Here is an 18,595-nt window from a genome sequence, read left to right on the forward strand (position 1 = left end):
CTTTAAACTGGAGCACCCGGAAGAAACCCACAGGGTCGCAGAGAGAACACACAAACTACACAAAGACAGAGCCCGAGAACAGGATTGAACCAGGATCTCTGGCGCTGCAAGGGAATTCTCTACAGATGCAGAACTGAGTCTTCAAATTGTGTTCTGAACAGCACTTCACTCAATTTGTCTTTACAAGAATGTAAATTATAGTAACTGGTTAAAGTGGACATGATCACTTCAATCATAACTCCAATATTAATACAGAACAACTCCTGGTTCCAAAGTTTTTATTTCCTAAAAATAAAAAAAACATTACAATTTCAGCTCTGCTTGCCCATCATGTCAAAAATGTTACAGAAACATACAAAATTTATTCACTACACTCTAAAGAAGTTATTCTTCTGGTGGCATCTCTAAGTGGGGACACTCTGTAGCAAGGTGATGTTGTCCCCTTTCAGCATAACACGACCTGAAAAACAAAACGCAATAAAGAAATGGCCTTTATTCTAAGTAAACCACTAATCCAAAATATTCTCTTTGTTGGGGGGAGGGATTACTTAACAGTAGTGAGCAACATTAAATGGCAACAGCTGAGTTTACCCACTTGCTGATAGTTGTGCAGTAGGACACCAGGAAGTCAAAGTATATATACAACAAAAGGAATGTCTGACAGGCTGCATCACTATCTGATATGGGGAGGCTACTGCACAGGATTGAAGTAGGCTGCAGAGCATTGAAAAATTAGTCAGCTCCATCATGGGTACAAATCTCTGTAGTATCCAAAACATCTTCAAGAAGCAGTGCCACAGGAAGGTGGTGCCTGTCATTAAGGACCCCCACTAAACAGGACATGCACTCATCTCATTGTTACCATCAGGAAGGACGTACAGGAGCCTGAAGGCTCACACGCAGCAATTCAGGAACAGCTTCTTCCCCTCTGCCATCAGATTTCTGAATGGATATCAAACCCATAAACACTACCTCACTATTTTCTTAAAAATTTCTGTATTTGCACTATTTATTTTAACTTTATTATTTAATATACATATATAATTACTGTAATTCAGTTTATTTATCATGTATTGCCTTGTACTGCTGCTACTAGTTAACAAATTTCACTACATATGCTGGTGATATTAAACCCGATTCTGATGAATAGAAAGAATTTGAGGTTCAAGTTTATAATACCATGAAAGTGGCGACACAGGGCTGCTCATTAAATTCAATCACCCCTAGTTTCTAAACTGAGATTGACACAAAATGGTTTGGTAATTAAAAAAACCCTGTATTTTAATTGGATGCAACTATAGGAGGTCAGATTAAGTTTGTGGATGACATGAAAATTAGTGTTGTGGAGAGGGAGGAAGACAGTCTAAGAATTAGGTGTATTATCACGTGAAATTTGTTGTTTTGTGGCAGAGGTACAGTGCAAAGAGATTAATTATAAAACACAAATAAATAGTACAAAAACAAGGATTCACAAGGCAATATTGATGGGGAAAAAGCTGATTCTGAATTGTTGAAGTGGGTCTGCAAGCTCCTTCCTGATGGCTGCAGAGCAGGATACTGGGAAGTTAAATATGAAAGAGCACAAAGGAATGTCGATGAATAGAAAGAATTTGGAATTCAAGTGTATTGCACTGTTACGTACCCGTGACACGTGACAGTGGTACCCTTGTCACATGACTGGGGTTGAAGTTATACTGGGCATGAGGTAATGGTGGAGTGATGTCATTTTCCCGCCAGTAGAGGTCATGTGACAGGTTTTTTCTACAGGGTATAAAAGGGAGACCCACCCTGTCAGGTGGGGCAGTTCGTGGCAGGATTTGCCAAGATGACTTCATATCACTGTGTGATTTAATGTGATGACGCAGTTTAGTTAAAAATGAAGTTTTATATAATGCCTAAAGTTTAAAAGGTCAGAGCCAACGGTTTCTTTGCTAAGGGAGAGTGAAGTTTGGAAAATGGAGATCGATGGATTGACTTCGACCTTGTGTGATCCTCATTCGGAAGGATTTCGTTTACTATTCTCATGATAGTCTCCGCTGGAAAAAGCGGGAGATTGAGAATATTGTGGAAGGAAGGTCAGTCACTTTAAGCTGTTATATTTAATAAAATTCGACGTGGGAGTTCGACGCTGGGAATCGAAGGAATTCGACGTGGAAGAGAATTTACATCGCTTTAAAAAGTCTCTCCTTTTAAAAGTACCGTGAGCTTTTGAACTGTCGGCATATCGTTTTAAAATACTGTTTTCTTTCGGCATATCGGTTTTAAAGACCTGAGTTCTTTTCAATACTGCTTTAAAGACTGTTTGGGACTGCAACGCTATTAAGGACTGTTTGAGCAGCTGAGCTCGGATCATTGTTTGGGTTTGTTTACATTTGAAGGGGGTTTGTTATCAGTGTTTAATAAACGTGTTATTTGTTATAAAACCCTTCGTCTAACTCATCTATAATTATTGTTGCCTGAATACGTAACATTAAATATGGGGGCTACGTCCGGAATTGAATTGTTTGAGTTTAATAAGCTTTTTGAATTTTGAATCGGTGTTTTGGTAACGGGGATTGCTCGATTTTTTTTTGTTTGATTGGCTTGTGAGTGGTATTCGGCAACGATGAATATTGATGAGTTTCTGGATTCGCCAGTCGCGGATTTGTTAGCGAAGGCGAAAAAAACTGAAGTCTCTGAAATTGCTAATCGGTTGCATCTTAAAGGGATTTTGTCGACTACATCAAAAGCTGTAATACAGAGAAAGATCGCATCACATTTTGTGGCTTCGGGTGCTTTTGAAGAATCGATTTTAGAATCGTTTCCAATAAGTAATCTGGAGATGCAGTTGCAAATCGAACAAATGATGTTAGAAAGGTGTAAATTGGAAGCTGAACAAAAGCAGAGAGATTTTGAATATGCAATGGCGAAATTAAGGTCTGTAGAACAGTCTGCTGATTCTAAAAAACCGTTTGTTGCTAGCCAAGAAATTAAATTGGTCCCTCCATTTAGTGAAACAGAAGTGGAAAGATATTTCCAACATTTTGAAACTATTGCTCGGATGTCAGAGTGGCCGAAAGATAAATGGTCAGTGTTATTACAGAGTGTAATCAAAGGCAAGGCACAACAGGTTTACACAGCTTTAACTGCTGCGCAAGCATTAGATTATGATATTGTGAAGACAAATATTCTCAAAGCATATGAATTGGTCCCAGAAGCTTATAGGGAAAGATTCAGGAGTTTGAAAAAGTCTGTGGAAAAGACTTATGTGGAATTTGCCTATGATAAAGCTATGTGTTTTGAGAGATGGGTTTCTTCTAAAAATGTAAATGAGGACTATGATACATTGAGAGAGCTGATTTTGATGGAGGAATTTAAAAGAAGCATTCCTGTTGAAGTAAGGACCTACTTAAATGAGAGGGATACTGATAAATTGCAGGACTGTGCTAGATTAGCTGATGAGTATGTTTTAATCCATAAGAATAAATTTCCTCAGGGTAGAATTTTCAAGAGGAAAAATAATATGGAGACTCCAGGTAAATCAGAAATTAAATTAGAGGTTAATGAGAGAGGTAAGGAGGAAGGAAAACCTGTGAAGGAAAAACAGTTTGGTCTTATTTGTAACTATTGTAAGAAGCCTGGCCATGTAATAGCTAACTGTTTCAAATTGAAAAAGAAAGAGAAGGAAGCAGTTCCGGATGCTTGTGTGCAACATATTGAAGCACCTGTAAAGTTACAGGGTTTGGTAAACACAAATGAGGATTTGTTAGAGTCTGACCAAGTTAGAAAGGGATATGATCATTTTATAACTGAAGGGTTTGTATCCTTGAAAGAAGGATCCACTCTGGTGCCAATAAAAATTCTTAGGGATACTGGAGCTTCTCAATCACTGATGTTAGATAGTGTGTTGAAGTTTAATGAAGAGAGTGATACTGGTGAGGTGAATTACATAAGAGGTGTTGGAAGTGATTTTATGCCTGTACATTTACATGAAGTAAATTTAAAGTCAGGGTTAGTTACAGGATTTGTTAAGGTAGGATTACAGCATAGCTTACCTGTGAAGGGTATTTCTTTATTGTTAGGTAATGACTTGGCAGGTGGACAAGTTTTTCCTGAAGTGCATTTGACAATGGAATCAGAGGAACCAGAGGTGAATTCTAACACAGATTCTTCTTGTGATGTGACTAGAGCTATGGCTAAAAAAATTGATGTGCAGAATGAGGTTGTTACTCATGACTGTTCAACTCAGGATGTGAGTTTTGAGGATGTGTCAGAGACTTTCTTACCTTCGTTGTTTGAACAAGGTTCTGGGAGTAAGTCTGACTATGAAGATTTGTCTCTGTCTCGGAAGGAGATGATAGCAGAGCAGAATAGAGATCCTGAGATTATAAAATTAAGGGAACAAGCTTTACTAGGTAGTGAAATTGAGAAGGTGTCAGTAGGATATTACTTGGAAAAAGGAGTGTTGATGAGGAAGTGGAGGTCGCCTACAATTCCTGCAAGTGAGGAATGGAATGTTGTTTACCAGGTGGTTGTTCCTAAAGTTTATCGGAATGAGATTTTGACTTTAGCTCATAGTGTGCCTTTAGGTGGACATCAAGGGGTAAGGAAAACTGTGGACAAGATTTTAAAACATTTTTACTGGCCTGGTTTAAGAAAAGATGTGGCGATGTTTTGTAAGACGTGCCATACTTGTCAAATTGTGGGTAAACCAAATCAGGTTACACCAGTAGCTCCATTACAACCTATTCCAGCATTCGGTGAACCGTTTTCTAAAGTTATTGTAGATTGTGTTGGTCCATTACCAAAGACAAAAACTGGTTATCAGTATTTGTTGACTATCATGTGTACTTCGTCTAGGTTTCCAGAGGCAGTACCACTTAGGAATATAAAAGCTAAAACTGTGACGAAGGCTCTTATAAAATTCTTTACTTATTTTGGATTGCCTAAGGAAATACAAACTGATCAAGGTAGTAATTTTATGTCTGGATTGTTTCAACAGATAGTTTATAAATTGGGAGCTAAGCAAATTACTTCGGCTGCATACCATCCAGAATCGCAAGGTGCTTTGGAGAGGTTTCATTCTACTCTCAAGAATATGATTAGGACATATTGTGTGGAGAATGAAGGTGACTGGGATGAGAGTATAAACTTACTTTTATTTGCAGTAAGGGAATCGGTACAGGAATCTTTAGGTTTTAGTCCATTTGAACTTGTGTTTGGACATAGAGTTAGAGGACCTTTAGCTTTATTGAAGGAACAGTGGATTAGTAAGGAAGTGCATACTAATTTGTTGGACTATGTTTTGAAATTTAAGGACAGGTTACATAAAGCTTGTAGTTTAGCCAAGGAAAATTTAAAGTTGGCTCAGGAGAAAATGAAAACTTGGTATGATAAGGAAGCTAGGATGAGGATGTTTAAGCCTGGAGATAAGGTGTTGGTTCTTTTCCCAGTGCAGACAAATCCTTTACAAGCTAGATTTCATGGACCTTATGAAATTGTGTCTAGAGTTAATGATGTGGATTATGTAATAAAAACTCCAGATCGTAGAAGGTCAACACAACTTTGCCACATAAATATGATTAAACCATATTTTGAGAAACAATCTGATACTGTGACTGTTGTGGTTAGTGAGAATGAGTTGGATTTAACTGGGAACATGATAAATGATTCATCTGACTTTCATTCTAAATCTAACATTGTTTCTGTTAGGTTACCTAATTCGACCATTTTGGAAAATATGGATGAGAAATTAGCACATTTACAGCTAGAGCAGAAACAACAGATGAAGGAATTGATTTTTAAGTATAAGGATTTGTTTCCAGATGTTCCGAGAAGGACTACTGTAGCTTCACATGATGTAGATGTTGGAGATGCCAAACCTATTAAACAACATCCATATAGGATGAACATGGAAAAATGTGAACTTGCTGAGAAAGAAATTGAATACATGTTAGAGAATGATATTATTAGACATTCTAACTCGAATTGGAGTTCGCCATGTGTTATGGTGCCAAAACCTGATGGTAGTATTAGGTTTTGTACGGACTATAGGAAGGTGAATGCTGTAACGAAAACAGATGCATATCCAATTCCTAGAGTAGATGATTGTGTAGATAAAGTTGGGAAAGCAAAGTTCCTTACAAAGATTGATTTATTGAAAGGGTATTGGTGTGTTCCATTAACGGACAGAGGTAGAGAGATTTCTGCATTTGTAACTCCATCTGGGTTATATGAGTATAATGTTCTTCCATTTGGGATGAAGAATGCCCCAGGTACTTTCCAGAGGATGATTAATTCTGTGATTCAGGGATTGAAAGATACTGATGCTTATATTGATGATTTAGTGACAGGAAATGATACTTGGGAAGCACACATTATTGCGGTGGAGAAATTGTTTGAAAAGCTTTCAAAAGCTAACTTGACTATTAATTTAGCCAAGAGTGAATTTGGACATGCCACTGTGACTTACCTTGGTTATGTTGTAGGTCAAGGTAAGGTAGCTCCTGTTCAGGCAATTTTGGAAATTCCCGCTCCGACGGAAAAAAAAACTCTCAGAAGGTTTTTGGGAATGGTAGGATATTATCGAAAATTTTGTAAGAATTTTGCTAATGTTGCCCTTCCATTAACTAACCTTCTGCAGAAGAATGTGAAGTTTGTGTGGACAGTGTCTTGTCAGGAAGCATTTGAAAAATTGAAAACAATGATATGTCAACAACCTGTGCTTAAGGCACCTGACTTTGAAAAACCTTTTTCATTAGCTGTGGATGCTAGTGATGAAGCTGCGGGAGCAGTATTGATGCAAAGGAATGAGGGTGATGAGGTTGATCATCCAGTAGCTTACTTTTCTAAGAAATTTAATAAGCATCAAAGAAACTATTCAACAATAGAGAAAGAATTGTTATCTCTTGTTTTAGCTTTGGAATATTTTGAGGTATATGTTGGTACAACTCAAAAACCACTTATTGTTTACACTGATCATAATCCGTTAGTTTTTCTGAGTAAGATGAAAAACAAAAACAGAAGATTGTTAAATTGGAGTTTGATGTTACAAGAGTACAATATTGTGATAACTCATATTAAAGGTAAAGATAATGTGGTTGCTGATTGTCTATCTCGATATTGAATGTACAATGTTTTTTTTTGGAGTGGTTTTTTTTATTATAACACTCCTACTGTATTGTATATTGTGTATGTTATATAATTTATACATTTGTTTTTTTTTTGTAAGAAATTGTTAAAATTTTTGTTCTTGTCAGACCAAAAATGTTTTTTTTTTGGAGGGAGGTGTTACGTACCCGTGACACGTGACAGTGGTACCCTTGTCACGTGACTGGGGGTTGAAGTTATACTGGGCATGAGGTAATGGTGGAGTGATGTCATTTTCCCGCCAGTAGAGGTCATGTGACAGGTTTTTTCTACAGGGTATAAAAGGGAGACCCACCCTGTCAGGTGGGGTAGTTCGTGGCAGGATTTGCCAAGATGACTTCATATCACTGTGTGATTTAATGTGATGACGCAGTTTAGTTAAAAATGAAGTTTTATATAATGCCTAAAGTTTAAAAGGTCAGAGCCAACGGTTTCTTTGCTAAGGGAGAGTGAAGTTTGGAAAATGGAGATCGATGGATTGACTTCGACCTTGTGTGATCCTCATTCGGAAGGATTTCGTTTACTATTCTCATGATAGTCTCCGCTGGAAAAAGCGGGAGATTGAGAATATTGTGGAAGGAAGGTCAGTCACTTTAAGCTGTTATATTTAATAAAATTCGACGTGGGAGTTCGACGCTGGGAATCGAAGGAATTCGACGTGGAAGAGAATTTACATCGCTTTAAAAAGTCTCTCCTTTTAAAAGTACCGTGAGCTTTTGAACTGTCGGCATATCGTTTTAAAATACTGTTTTCTTTCGGCATATCGGTTTTAAAGACCTGAGTTCTTTTCAATACTGCTTTAAAGACTGTTTGGGACTGCAACGCTATTAAGGACTGTTTGAGCAGCTGAGCTCGGATCATTGTTTGGGTTTGTTTACATTTGAAGGGGGTTTGTTATCAGTGTTTAATAAACGTGTTATTTGTTATAAAACCCTTCGTCTAACTCATCTATAATTATTGTTGCCTGAATACGTAACAGCACATAAAAGTGGTAACACAAGTAGATACCACAGTGAAGGCATAAGCATAAAATACAAAAGCTGCGATGTTCTGCTGGAACTTCACATAAGCGAATGTTAGGCTGCACTGGGAGTTCCGCAGTTCAGGTCAGTACACCACAGAAATGTCACGTTTGTGCCGGAGTGAGTGCAGAAAAAATTCACCAGGATGTTGCCTGGAATGGAGGACTTTAGTTTATGGGGACAGATTGGATAGGGCAGGCTTGTTTCCCTAGAGTGAAAGAAGCTGAGGTTGCCTGATAGAAAGATACAAGAGCCACTGAAAAGGTAGGAAGTCAAACTCTTTTTCTCATGCTAAGGGTATCAAAAACAAGTGGGTATAGGTTTAAGATGAGTGGGATGGGGTTTAAAGGAGATCCTAGAGTATTTTTGTTGCATGGAGGTTGGTTGCAATCAGGAACGTTGTGCCAGAGGATCAGAAACAATCAGTATTTAAGAGGATCTGGTTCCAATGTGAGCAAATGGAATTGCATAAATGGGATTTGCTTCCTGGATTAGAGATCATGTCTTATAAGGGGAGGCTGAGCGAGTTAGGCCTTTTATCTTCGGAGCAAAGCAGAATGAGAGGTAACATGATAAGTTTGAGTGGATAGCCAGTGCCTTTTCCCCTGGGCCAAAACAAGAGGGCATAATTGCAAACTGATTGGAGGAAAGTAGGGGGTGAAAGTCAGAGGTAGATAGATTTTTTTATAAACAGAGTGGGGGGTGTGTGGAATGCACTGCCATGGGTGGTGGTAGAGGCAGGTATATAAGGAACATGTAAGAAACTCTTAGACAGGTACAGGGATTAAAGAAAAATGGACGGCTGTATGGGGGGGGGGGGGCGGGAAGAGTTAGATTGATCTTGGAGCAGCGTAAAAGGTCAGCACAACATTGAAGGGCCTGTACTATGCTGTACTGTTCTATGTAAATAGTTACAAAGGTCAGTATGGACATAGTGGGCTGAAGGGCTTGTTTCTGTGCAGTACAACTCTATAAACCCACTGAATGGAACTTGTTTCGTCAGCATTTAATGGTGCACCAGCGGGTTCCAGATGAAATCCACACTCCAGCATTAATGAAAGTGGTGCGGCATTCTTTCTGATTTGTTAAAGTCGAGCTAAAATTTCTTCAGCATCATTTGAACAGCCAATTCAGGTAGGTAAATCTCCACTGAGAATTACCACGTTAACAACAAATCTAAAGTTCTGTGAGACCTTGATGGAAACAAACCAGTGCCACATTTCTATAGCTACAAAAGCACTTCAAGAGCAATGTGTTGCATAGACTGGGGTATTATTTCCCCAAATTCTTTAGCTATATGTATTCTTCAGTGGCAACCAAGATGGAGGGTGTCAACACTGGCAAAAAGATTTGGAGGCAAAGTTCATAGATATCACTCATGAACTCATCATCATGTCAACTGTGATGTTTGACACTTGTTGGAATAGTTTACTACACAGCAAGAAAGCAGTATGGTACAGGGTGTCACTAAGCGTTTCACACTAACTGTACTTAATTGTAAGGGCTGTGGGAAAAAAGCATGTGGACATTGTACATTATATCAGTTAACTGCTAATTAACGTGTTTAAAAGCAGGAGAAGTCAAAGACCTTTGCTGAGCAGTAGTTGAAATTTTTAAGAGGGGAATGCCTCTTTCCAAAGATGGCCTCACACAGTGCAACTCAAGCTCAAGCCTAAGCTGCTACTTCAGTGAACCATTCAGTGATCAACTGCTGCAGCCAAGCCCACGACTCTGACTCCTTGGTGAAGGTGAAAGTGGTCAAATGAACATACACTGGTAAGACACATTAACTAAAGCAATTTGGATGACAGGGTTGGGGGGTGGTGGGAGAAGCAAGTGGGGTTGGTGATGCACTTTGAGGAGGTAAAGAATTTAGAATTCACGCTAATGCACAACAGTTCCCAAAAAACTGAGGGGAAATCATAAAAGATCTGGTATAACAATAAACATTTGACTGCTTTGGCTAAGTTTTTAAGATGTACTGAATCCGTTAGAGATTCACCAGCTACCTCAAGGTTTGCTTATCAAATTCTACAGATCAATTTGAGCAGTATCAGACTAAAACTGTACTTCAGTCACACAATGCAACTGCATTTTCACAATTAAAATATAAGCTAAACTCAGTGGATAAATTTCATCAGGGTAGAAAAAAATAAGCTTTCATTTGTCTCATGTACATTGAAACATAGTGAAATGTGTCATTTCAAGTAAAAAACCAACACAGGATGTGCTGGGGTAGTTGGCAAGTGTTGCCACGCTTCCAGTGTAAACAAAGCATGCCCACAACTTACTAAGTCGAATCCGTACGTGTTTGGAACGTGGGAGGAAACGAGAACACGCAGAGGAAACCCACACAAATTAACTGCTTAGAGTCAGTGGTGGGAATTGAACCCTAACCTTACAGCTGGTGTAGTAAAGCATTATGCTAGCCACTATACTAATGTGCTGCATTTTTCTCCAGTCCCCCCTCCTACTCCCTTTTGGAATAGTTTCATTTCTTCACTTTGACCAAATAACCAAAACTGTCCACGATCCTGGGAATGTATCAACAGGTACACCGTCATTCCCAAATGACGTTGCATCAGCCATACCTTCCACACACGATGCTTAGCACCGTTTAGTAGCAGTAGACCTGTGCAACCCTTTCTCTTGCTACCCACGGAGGAATTCAGAGCAACTACATTTTGGATCTGACCAATAAATAATCCACAATATTCCTTGTTTTCCTAACTGTACACAAAGAGCTTAACAGCAAGTTGAGCTTAGCCTTTGAAGTAGCAACACATCTTTCTGGTTGCCCATTTGTAAAGTGACAAGCCATAAATAATTTGCTCTTTAATCAAACCAATGTTACCTCACTAGTTTGCTATGCATACAAGTGTTTGGGAGAATGGCAGGTACAGGTGATCCCCCCGCCCTTTACAAAGATAGAGCGTTCCTACGAAACCTTTTTTAAGCCGAAATGACGTAAAGCGAAGAACCATTAATTTATATGGGAAAAATTTTCCTAAAAGTGAAAATCCTTTTTGTAATGTGAAAGCAGGTTGCTAATGTAGGTCTTTTGTAAAAGTGAAGTAGTGTAAAGCGAACATTCGTAAAGCGGTTTTCCTTTAGAGGAAAATACCAAATTGCTTTTGAGAGGATTGGCATTTTTAATATATAATTTACAGCTTTTAGGTGTGTGTGTGTGTGTGTGTGTGTGTGTGTGTGTATATATATATATACACACACACACACACACATACACACCTAAGACTATTGCACAGTACTGTATATTGGCTAAAATAGGAAGATAGCTGGAAAAACAGAAATAAGAGTACTTACCATTTTATTATAGCTTGTATTATTTGGTAACTGGAAAAACATAGCATACAGACCTGTGGAAAAGTCTTAGGCACCCTAGCTACATATATGTGCCTAAGACTTTTGCCCAGTACCATACTTTAGTGGTAATAATTCGGGAGATGTGTAACTCGCGTGGTTGACGGTTGGGTTGAGTTACTCTCTAATCTTGACAATTTCCCTGCAACGTGGTGTACCTTCCGAATAAAGGCCAAGCATTCGGAGGACACACCACAATCAACAGTGCACTGATGACGTCTCTGCACGGTGATGAAACGTTTAAAAGTAAATTGCCAAGATTGCAGAACAACTCAACCCAAACACTGCACTTGAGCATCTTTAATAATTTTTAGATACGCTACTGAAAATTGCATCAGCATACTTACCCAGTGGTTTCCTGGCTTTTGATTTCATGTGAATCTCCTCTGCGTCATCCAAAACGAGGTTCATGTATTCATCAAACCCCTAAAAAGAAACAATGAATAGGTACCACAACCGAGAAACCTCAGCAAGAGCAGTCACTTGTCGATTTTACAGAGCAGCTATTAGTGACAAATCAGATTGAACGACCTCGGGCTACATGGGCATTAGGTGTGCTCTAGAGCTGATGGATCTTGTTACTGTTTCTGTAGTCACTGAGCACATGGCACGATAGAGAACAAACAAAATGCATGCTCATTTTATTTATCATTGAGAGATACAGCGCAGTAACAGGCCTGTACCACCCAACTACACCCATATGTCTTTAGAATGCGGGAGGAAACCCACGTGGTCACAGAGGAAACATACAAGCTCTGTACTGACAGCAGGGAGAAATAAACCTGGGTTAATGGCACTGAAATAGCGTTACACTACCATGCCCACCCTAATATATCTGGAGATGTGCTCTGTGACAAATTGGAGATGGGCTGCAGGTCAGCACTGGGAGGAGATGATTAGAGATCACTGAGGGTTAATGTTTGAGGTAGATTCTTAAACCCATGGATTATCTTCGCTTGCTAACAGGTCTATGCATTCTCAGCATTTTTAATTTCAAGATTATTTCTTGCTTTTGAGTGTCCTATGGACTCGGACCCCAAGATCCCTCTGATCCTCCACACTACCAGGAGTCTTACCATTGATACTATAGCCTGCCATCATATTTGACCTACCAAAATGAACCACCTCACACTTATCTGGGTTGAACTCCATCTGCCATTTCTCAGCCCAGTTTTACATCCTATCAAGGTTCCGCTGTAACCTTTGACAGCCCTCCACACTATCCACAACACCCCCAACCTTAGTGTCATCAGCAAATTTCCTAACCCATCCCTCCACTTCCTCATCCAGGTCACTTATAAACATCATGAAGAGAAGGGGTCCCAGAACAGATCCCTGAGGCACACCACTGGTCACCGGCCTCCATGCAGAATATGACCCGTCTACAACTATTATTTGCCTTATGTGGGCAAGCCAATTCTGGATCCACAAAGCAATGTAACCTTGGATCCCATGCCTCCTTACTTTCTCAATAAGCCTTGTATGGAGTGCCTTATCAAATACCTTGCTAAAATCCATATACACAACATCTACTGCTCTACCTTCATCGATGCGTTTAGTCACATTCTCAAAAAATTCACGACCTGCCTTTGACAAAGCCACATTGACTATTCCTAATCATATTATGCCTCTCCAAATGTTCATAAATCTCTATACTTCAAAAAAAAACATTTCAGTTTAAGAAATTTAAAATTAAAAATGGTGGGAACGCAGAGATCTGTTTGCAAGCGAAGAAAATCTATGGGTTTAAGAACACAGCTCAAATATTAACCCTTGTAGATGCTTAGAGATCCTGAGCTTATTCCTGTACCAATGCCAGCCTGCAGCTCATCTCCAGCAAGGACACTTTCCAGATAATTTAGGGTTAAAATTCACATCTGGGATCACTGGAGAGGGTTAAATGTTAAATAAAAACTATTTATACAATAAAATGCTGCAGCAGAAATATCACGTCATTGATTACTGAGATCAATTACTATTTAAACTACAGCATCTTTCTGATTATCAGAATCGTAGTTGACAACTGATACTTACGATTATACAGCCTTCTATCCTCATGTTGACTTGCTCATATAGCCATACTTGAATTCGAGATCTCTATGGTTTAAAAAAAAAGCATTTTTAATGAGAGACTTGTTTTTTAAAAAAAATATTGTGAAGTGAACCCTGTTGTATTGTAACTGCACTTCAGTGCCAGCCTAGTACACTCAAGTCCATAGGATGGGAGCATGAACTTTGAATTCAGTCAAGTCTGAGACCTACAAGGTTTTAAAATTACTATTGTTTTATTATTGTCACATACTGTTCATACAGATCAAATCATCACACAGTGCACTGAGGTAAAACAATATACAGATTAAAGTTTAAAAGTTAGAGGAAGTGCAGGTAAACCATAAAGTGCAAAATCATAACTAGTGAGGTCATTTGCCCCCTTTATCATAAGAGGTCAGTTCAAGAGTCTTTAGTCTTTGCTACACATTCTGTACCATAAACTAAAACGTACACTTACATTCTGAAGGTATCTGAAAATAAGGTTCTGTTGCAGTTCAGTTAAGGAGCATGGTTATATGTAAGAGCCAAATATTGAAAAATAATATCTATATGTACCCAGTATAGATTTCCCTCCAGCCTATCACTTCCCAGCTCTCTACTTTATCCCTCCCCCCACTTCTTATCCCCCCTCGACCATCCCATGTTACTTCACTCCTGATGAAGGGTTTCGGCCCAAAACGTCGTTATTACCTCCTCCCACAGATGCTGTCTGGCCTGCTGAGTTCTGCCAGCATTTTGTGTTTTTTAATTTATTTCCAGCATCTGCAGATTCACTCGTGTTGTTAGATTTTAACTTAGCTGTCATTCTAAGACATGTAAATTACTTAAAACCAGAGAACATGACCTATTATTGCTTCAAATGACCACTATTCTTCTGACCAGTAGTAAACCATTTTATTACACCTATCTTTCTTTGCAAGCTCAATCCTATGGTCATTCAAGAGCCACAGACATGCTCCTAATTCTTTCATAAAGTCTTTGGCTACTTACGTCAAATATTTCTTGTAGCCCAGTGGCATGTTTTAGAATATAGAACATAATAGCACAAGAGTAGGCTCTTAGTCTCACAATGTCAAATTAAACCAATCTCATCTGCCTGCAGGGTCTAGATCTCCCCATTCAGACTGTCCTGTGCCTGTCTAAATGCCTCTGCAAAGTTGGCGTTGAAAGAGGAGCAGCAAAGCGAGTGATGCTTCCATCATTTTACCTGGCAGTTCTTTCCAAGCACCTACAGCTCACTGTATAAACATCCATGAGGTTGCCTCTCAGCCTCAGATGCTCCAAATTAAACAGCCTTAGTTTGCCCAACCTTCCCTCACTCTTAAATTCTGGCAACATCCTGGTGAATTTCTGCACCCTGTCCAAAACTTCCACATCTTTTCTGTAACATGACAACCACAATGGTTGATTGAAAATGCTCTTGTAAAGCTTATAGCCTATCATATTAAAGCAGTGACATAAAACCCTCCACTCTACCGGCTCGTACAACTTATCCATAAAATTACCTCTAAATATCCCGTGTATTGCACATCAAATTTATTTAATTGCAAGATTTACACTCACAAAGGTACATTTCTCAAAAAGTCTCAGCCTCACACTTCAAGACAGCCCACCTGCAGTTTCCACAAAGGTCTAGAATCGTAGCTACAGCAACGGTGGCCATTCAATGCCATCTCTTTTTGCCCATCAATATTAATCATACCTGCCAGGTTTAGGAGTCTTTGCAGGAGAGTGGGATTGGGAGGAGGTGGGACTGAGAAGGGTTGGTGGGCGGAAGAGCAGAAACCAGAATGTTGGGGAAGAGGGGGCAGAAAGAAAGGATGGGGAAGAGAGATAAGAGATGGGGGTAAGAAAAGGGATCATGGTCAGGGAACACAGTGGGAGGAAAGAAAGGAACCGGGAAGGATGCTGTGCAAGTGGGAGTCCTCCCGGCAGATGAAATTTTACATCTCAAAGTGCTACATTATGAGAACGACCCACAAGAAAATCTTTTATCATCATCAGTACTTCATGGGAGGCGTTGCACTCCAGGAAGTAAAACATCACCCCTACTTGGGCATTGAACTGTCAGATAACCTTAGCTGGACAAAACACATCAACCATATCATTTCAAGTTCCAATAAAATCCTTGGCCTTCTACCGCGTAACTTTTGGAATTGCTCAAAAACCACACAAAAAAAATTGCTTATAAAACTCTCGTCCGTCCAAGACTTGAATACTGTAGTGCTACTTGGGATCCCTAATAAACCATGCACATCAATAACCTTGAGAAAGTCCAGAGAAGAGCTGCCAGATTTGTAACCAGTGATTATAGAAAGACCAATAGTGTTACAGATATGCTTCTCGACCTCAGATGGGATACCCTCCAAAGACGCCGTACAGTAGCCAGGCTTACTATAATTTACAAGGAAACTCATTCATTAACTCCATCCAACATTAGTCATCTTTTGTGTAACCAGAACAACAGACCAGCAACCCGAGAAAACCAATCCCTGAACTACAAGACCACCCAGGCCAATAAGGACTGCTACGGCTACTCACTGTACCCGAGGACCATTCCAGTTTGTGACTCCCTGCCGTTGATAGTAAAGCTTTCAAGTCGCTGTTCTTAAACACCGCAATTTAAATTACAATTGCATGCATGAGGTACTGCACATTTATAGCCAAGCGGCAGCGGTTGGTGCAGTACGGACAAGACAAGACAGGGATGAATGGGGGACCTGGGGATGTGAGGCCCGGTCCCATTCAGACCCCCTGCTACCTCCGCCCCTAGCCCTTCTCCCACTCCCGTCCCCTGCGCTCGGTGTGAAGGATACGATGGGCTGCACCATCACTTTCTGAACCTTCTGCGCTTGGCCCCGGTACGCCATCGCTGCCGCTCTGTCTCGCTACAAAATGGCGCGCTGGCGTGCCGTGACCTCTCACCCCTGCGAAGGGTTCTGGGACGTGACCCCCAGCGAGGCGGAGCATGCGCCTGGTGCAGCAGCAAAGCCAATGTTGGATAACACGTCCTGCTTTATTAACCTGTTCTCAGCCGTAAAATAAATTAACAAACAATAGTAATATACAATGATTCTATTGATGAAAACAGTATGCACTCTTATATTCTAATAAATGGTCCGGTTTGAATAGCTCAGTGATGGCAACTATTTGGCTTAAAGATTTGCAGAAACATTGATCAAACACAGACCTTAGGCAGGTTGTATTATAGAGAAGCTCCAGGTGAAGACAAAACTTGAATAACGAATAAGATCTTAAGCAAAGATCAAGTTGCTGCAAGAACTCAACGAACGAGGCAGCATCTATGGGGGCAGAGAGATGGTATACATTTTAGGTTTAAACCTTGAATCGGGACCAAAAATGTCATCCATTGCTCTGTCTCCACAGAGGACGATTTAATTCTAGCCTAACCAAGGGGAAATTTACAATGATCAATTAATTTATGTCTTTGGATTATGGGAGAAAACAAACACGGTCACGGAGAGAATGTACAAACTTCTTACAGGCAGCGCAGGTATTGAACCCTAGTCACCAGTACTGTAAAGCGTTGTGCTACCTTGCCACCCATAGGCAGCATTTATGGAGGAATTCTCAGATGGAGGCTGGCTAAGACAGATACTATTTCAGCCATAAAGTCACAAGGTAACAGAAGGAATAAGGCATGAGCAAATATTGAGGTGGGACAAATATTTACCATGAAACAGATAGCCATAATAATGGAAAGGCTTTGTATGATGCCACCAGCTCAGCCAAAGCCTAAAAGGACTTTGGGATCTGGTTCAGTTGAAGGCAATGGCCAGAATTCATATCATTGCTGTCTATCATCTACAATAGTTACATTTCAAAACTTTAATTAGTTCAGACCACTTTGGAACAATCAATCAGAAGCCATGAACAGCATCAAGTTCTTACATGAGCAAAATTGGCCAATTTCTTCATAGGCATTCCTTGGGACTGAATACACTCCTGTTCTTGCAGGTTCTGAGGTACCTGGTGAGGCCAATGTAGAAAATATTTGAGGTAGTCCACCACTAACATTTATGGGATTTGAATCTCTCCCGTTACATAGAAATCAGGGTTCTGCGTATTATACTTCCACCAAGCATTCATGGGCCAGGGATTCCCCAAAGGAAGTGAAGTTTCTTTAATTGCAAGTCTTTAATTTCTTTCCATGACAAGTCAGAATAGATTCCTTTGAGTAAACGGTTTGCATGCAAACAACATGACCTGCCAAAAGAGCAGACAGTGCAACAAGACCTAGGAACAGATACTGCTTTTATTTATCTTTCCCAAAATTTACATGCAATACTTAACATCAAGTTAAATTTTGATCTCAATATACCTGGACTTTAAAACGTTTTCCTTTTCAAATGAGTATCACAGAATAGGAAAACAAGAACATGTATTTAATACCACAGTATTCTCACACATCATGCTAAAATTTCCTCAGCCAAGGTCCCTATGCAACTATCTACATCCACTAAAATTGTGGAATGTATTGCTAACTGATAAAAAACTAAAATTTATACCTAACTGCAAAGATTAAAACCTCATTGCAAATGCATGAGATTCAGTGCAAAGAAAATCCTGCTTGTGATGTTCTACTGCATTAAAGTGCACAGAACTAGCTTTTGGAGGCAGAATACAACATGCAAACATTAATCACATCAGTAAAATTCTAAAATATTTCTCCCCCCCCCCCCCATAAATGTCTGCAACACAATGAATTTCAAGGTAGTATATATGGTAACCTATGTACTGTAAACATAAATTTATTGAACTAATTAACATCTGCAACCATGATCAAATTTCTACTGCACAATTTACAGCTGGATCAGTTGTAAATGCGATGATTGATATGAGATTTAACTAAGTCTGAAGCTCCAATCCAGTACGCGTATCTGTTAGGAAAATGGAAGTGATTGATCCATTAACCTGCAAGCCTTAACATTGATGATCAAAACATTTATGTTCCAGGTATTGATGTATACAACTGTTGGGTGTAAGTTCAG

At 39.6% G+C, this 18,595-nt stretch overlaps 1 protein-coding gene across 1 annotated transcript; it reads right to left on the bottom strand.

Moving 5' to 3' along the window:
* Positions 1-261: 261 nt before the first annotated feature.
* On the bottom strand, positions 262-16,523 carry snrpe (small nuclear ribonucleoprotein polypeptide E). Its single transcript, XM_073030691.1, has 5 exons — positions 16,400-16,523; positions 14,041-14,067; positions 13,566-13,628; positions 11,879-11,957; positions 262-460 (listed from the first exon to the last, which is right to left on the bottom strand). The coding sequence occupies exons 1-5, from the start codon at positions 16,451-16,453 to the stop codon at positions 405-407; spliced, it is 279 nt and encodes a 92-aa protein (XP_072886792.1). The 5' UTR covers positions 16,454-16,523; the 3' UTR covers positions 262-404.
* Between the last annotated feature and the right edge of the window lie 2,072 nt (positions 16,524-18,595).

Source organism: Hemitrygon akajei, chromosome 27, assembly GCF_048418815.1.
Source record: "Hemitrygon akajei chromosome 27, sHemAka1.3, whole genome shotgun sequence".
Classification (NCBI taxonomy): Eukaryota; Metazoa; Chordata; class Chondrichthyes; order Myliobatiformes; family Dasyatidae; genus Hemitrygon; species Hemitrygon akajei.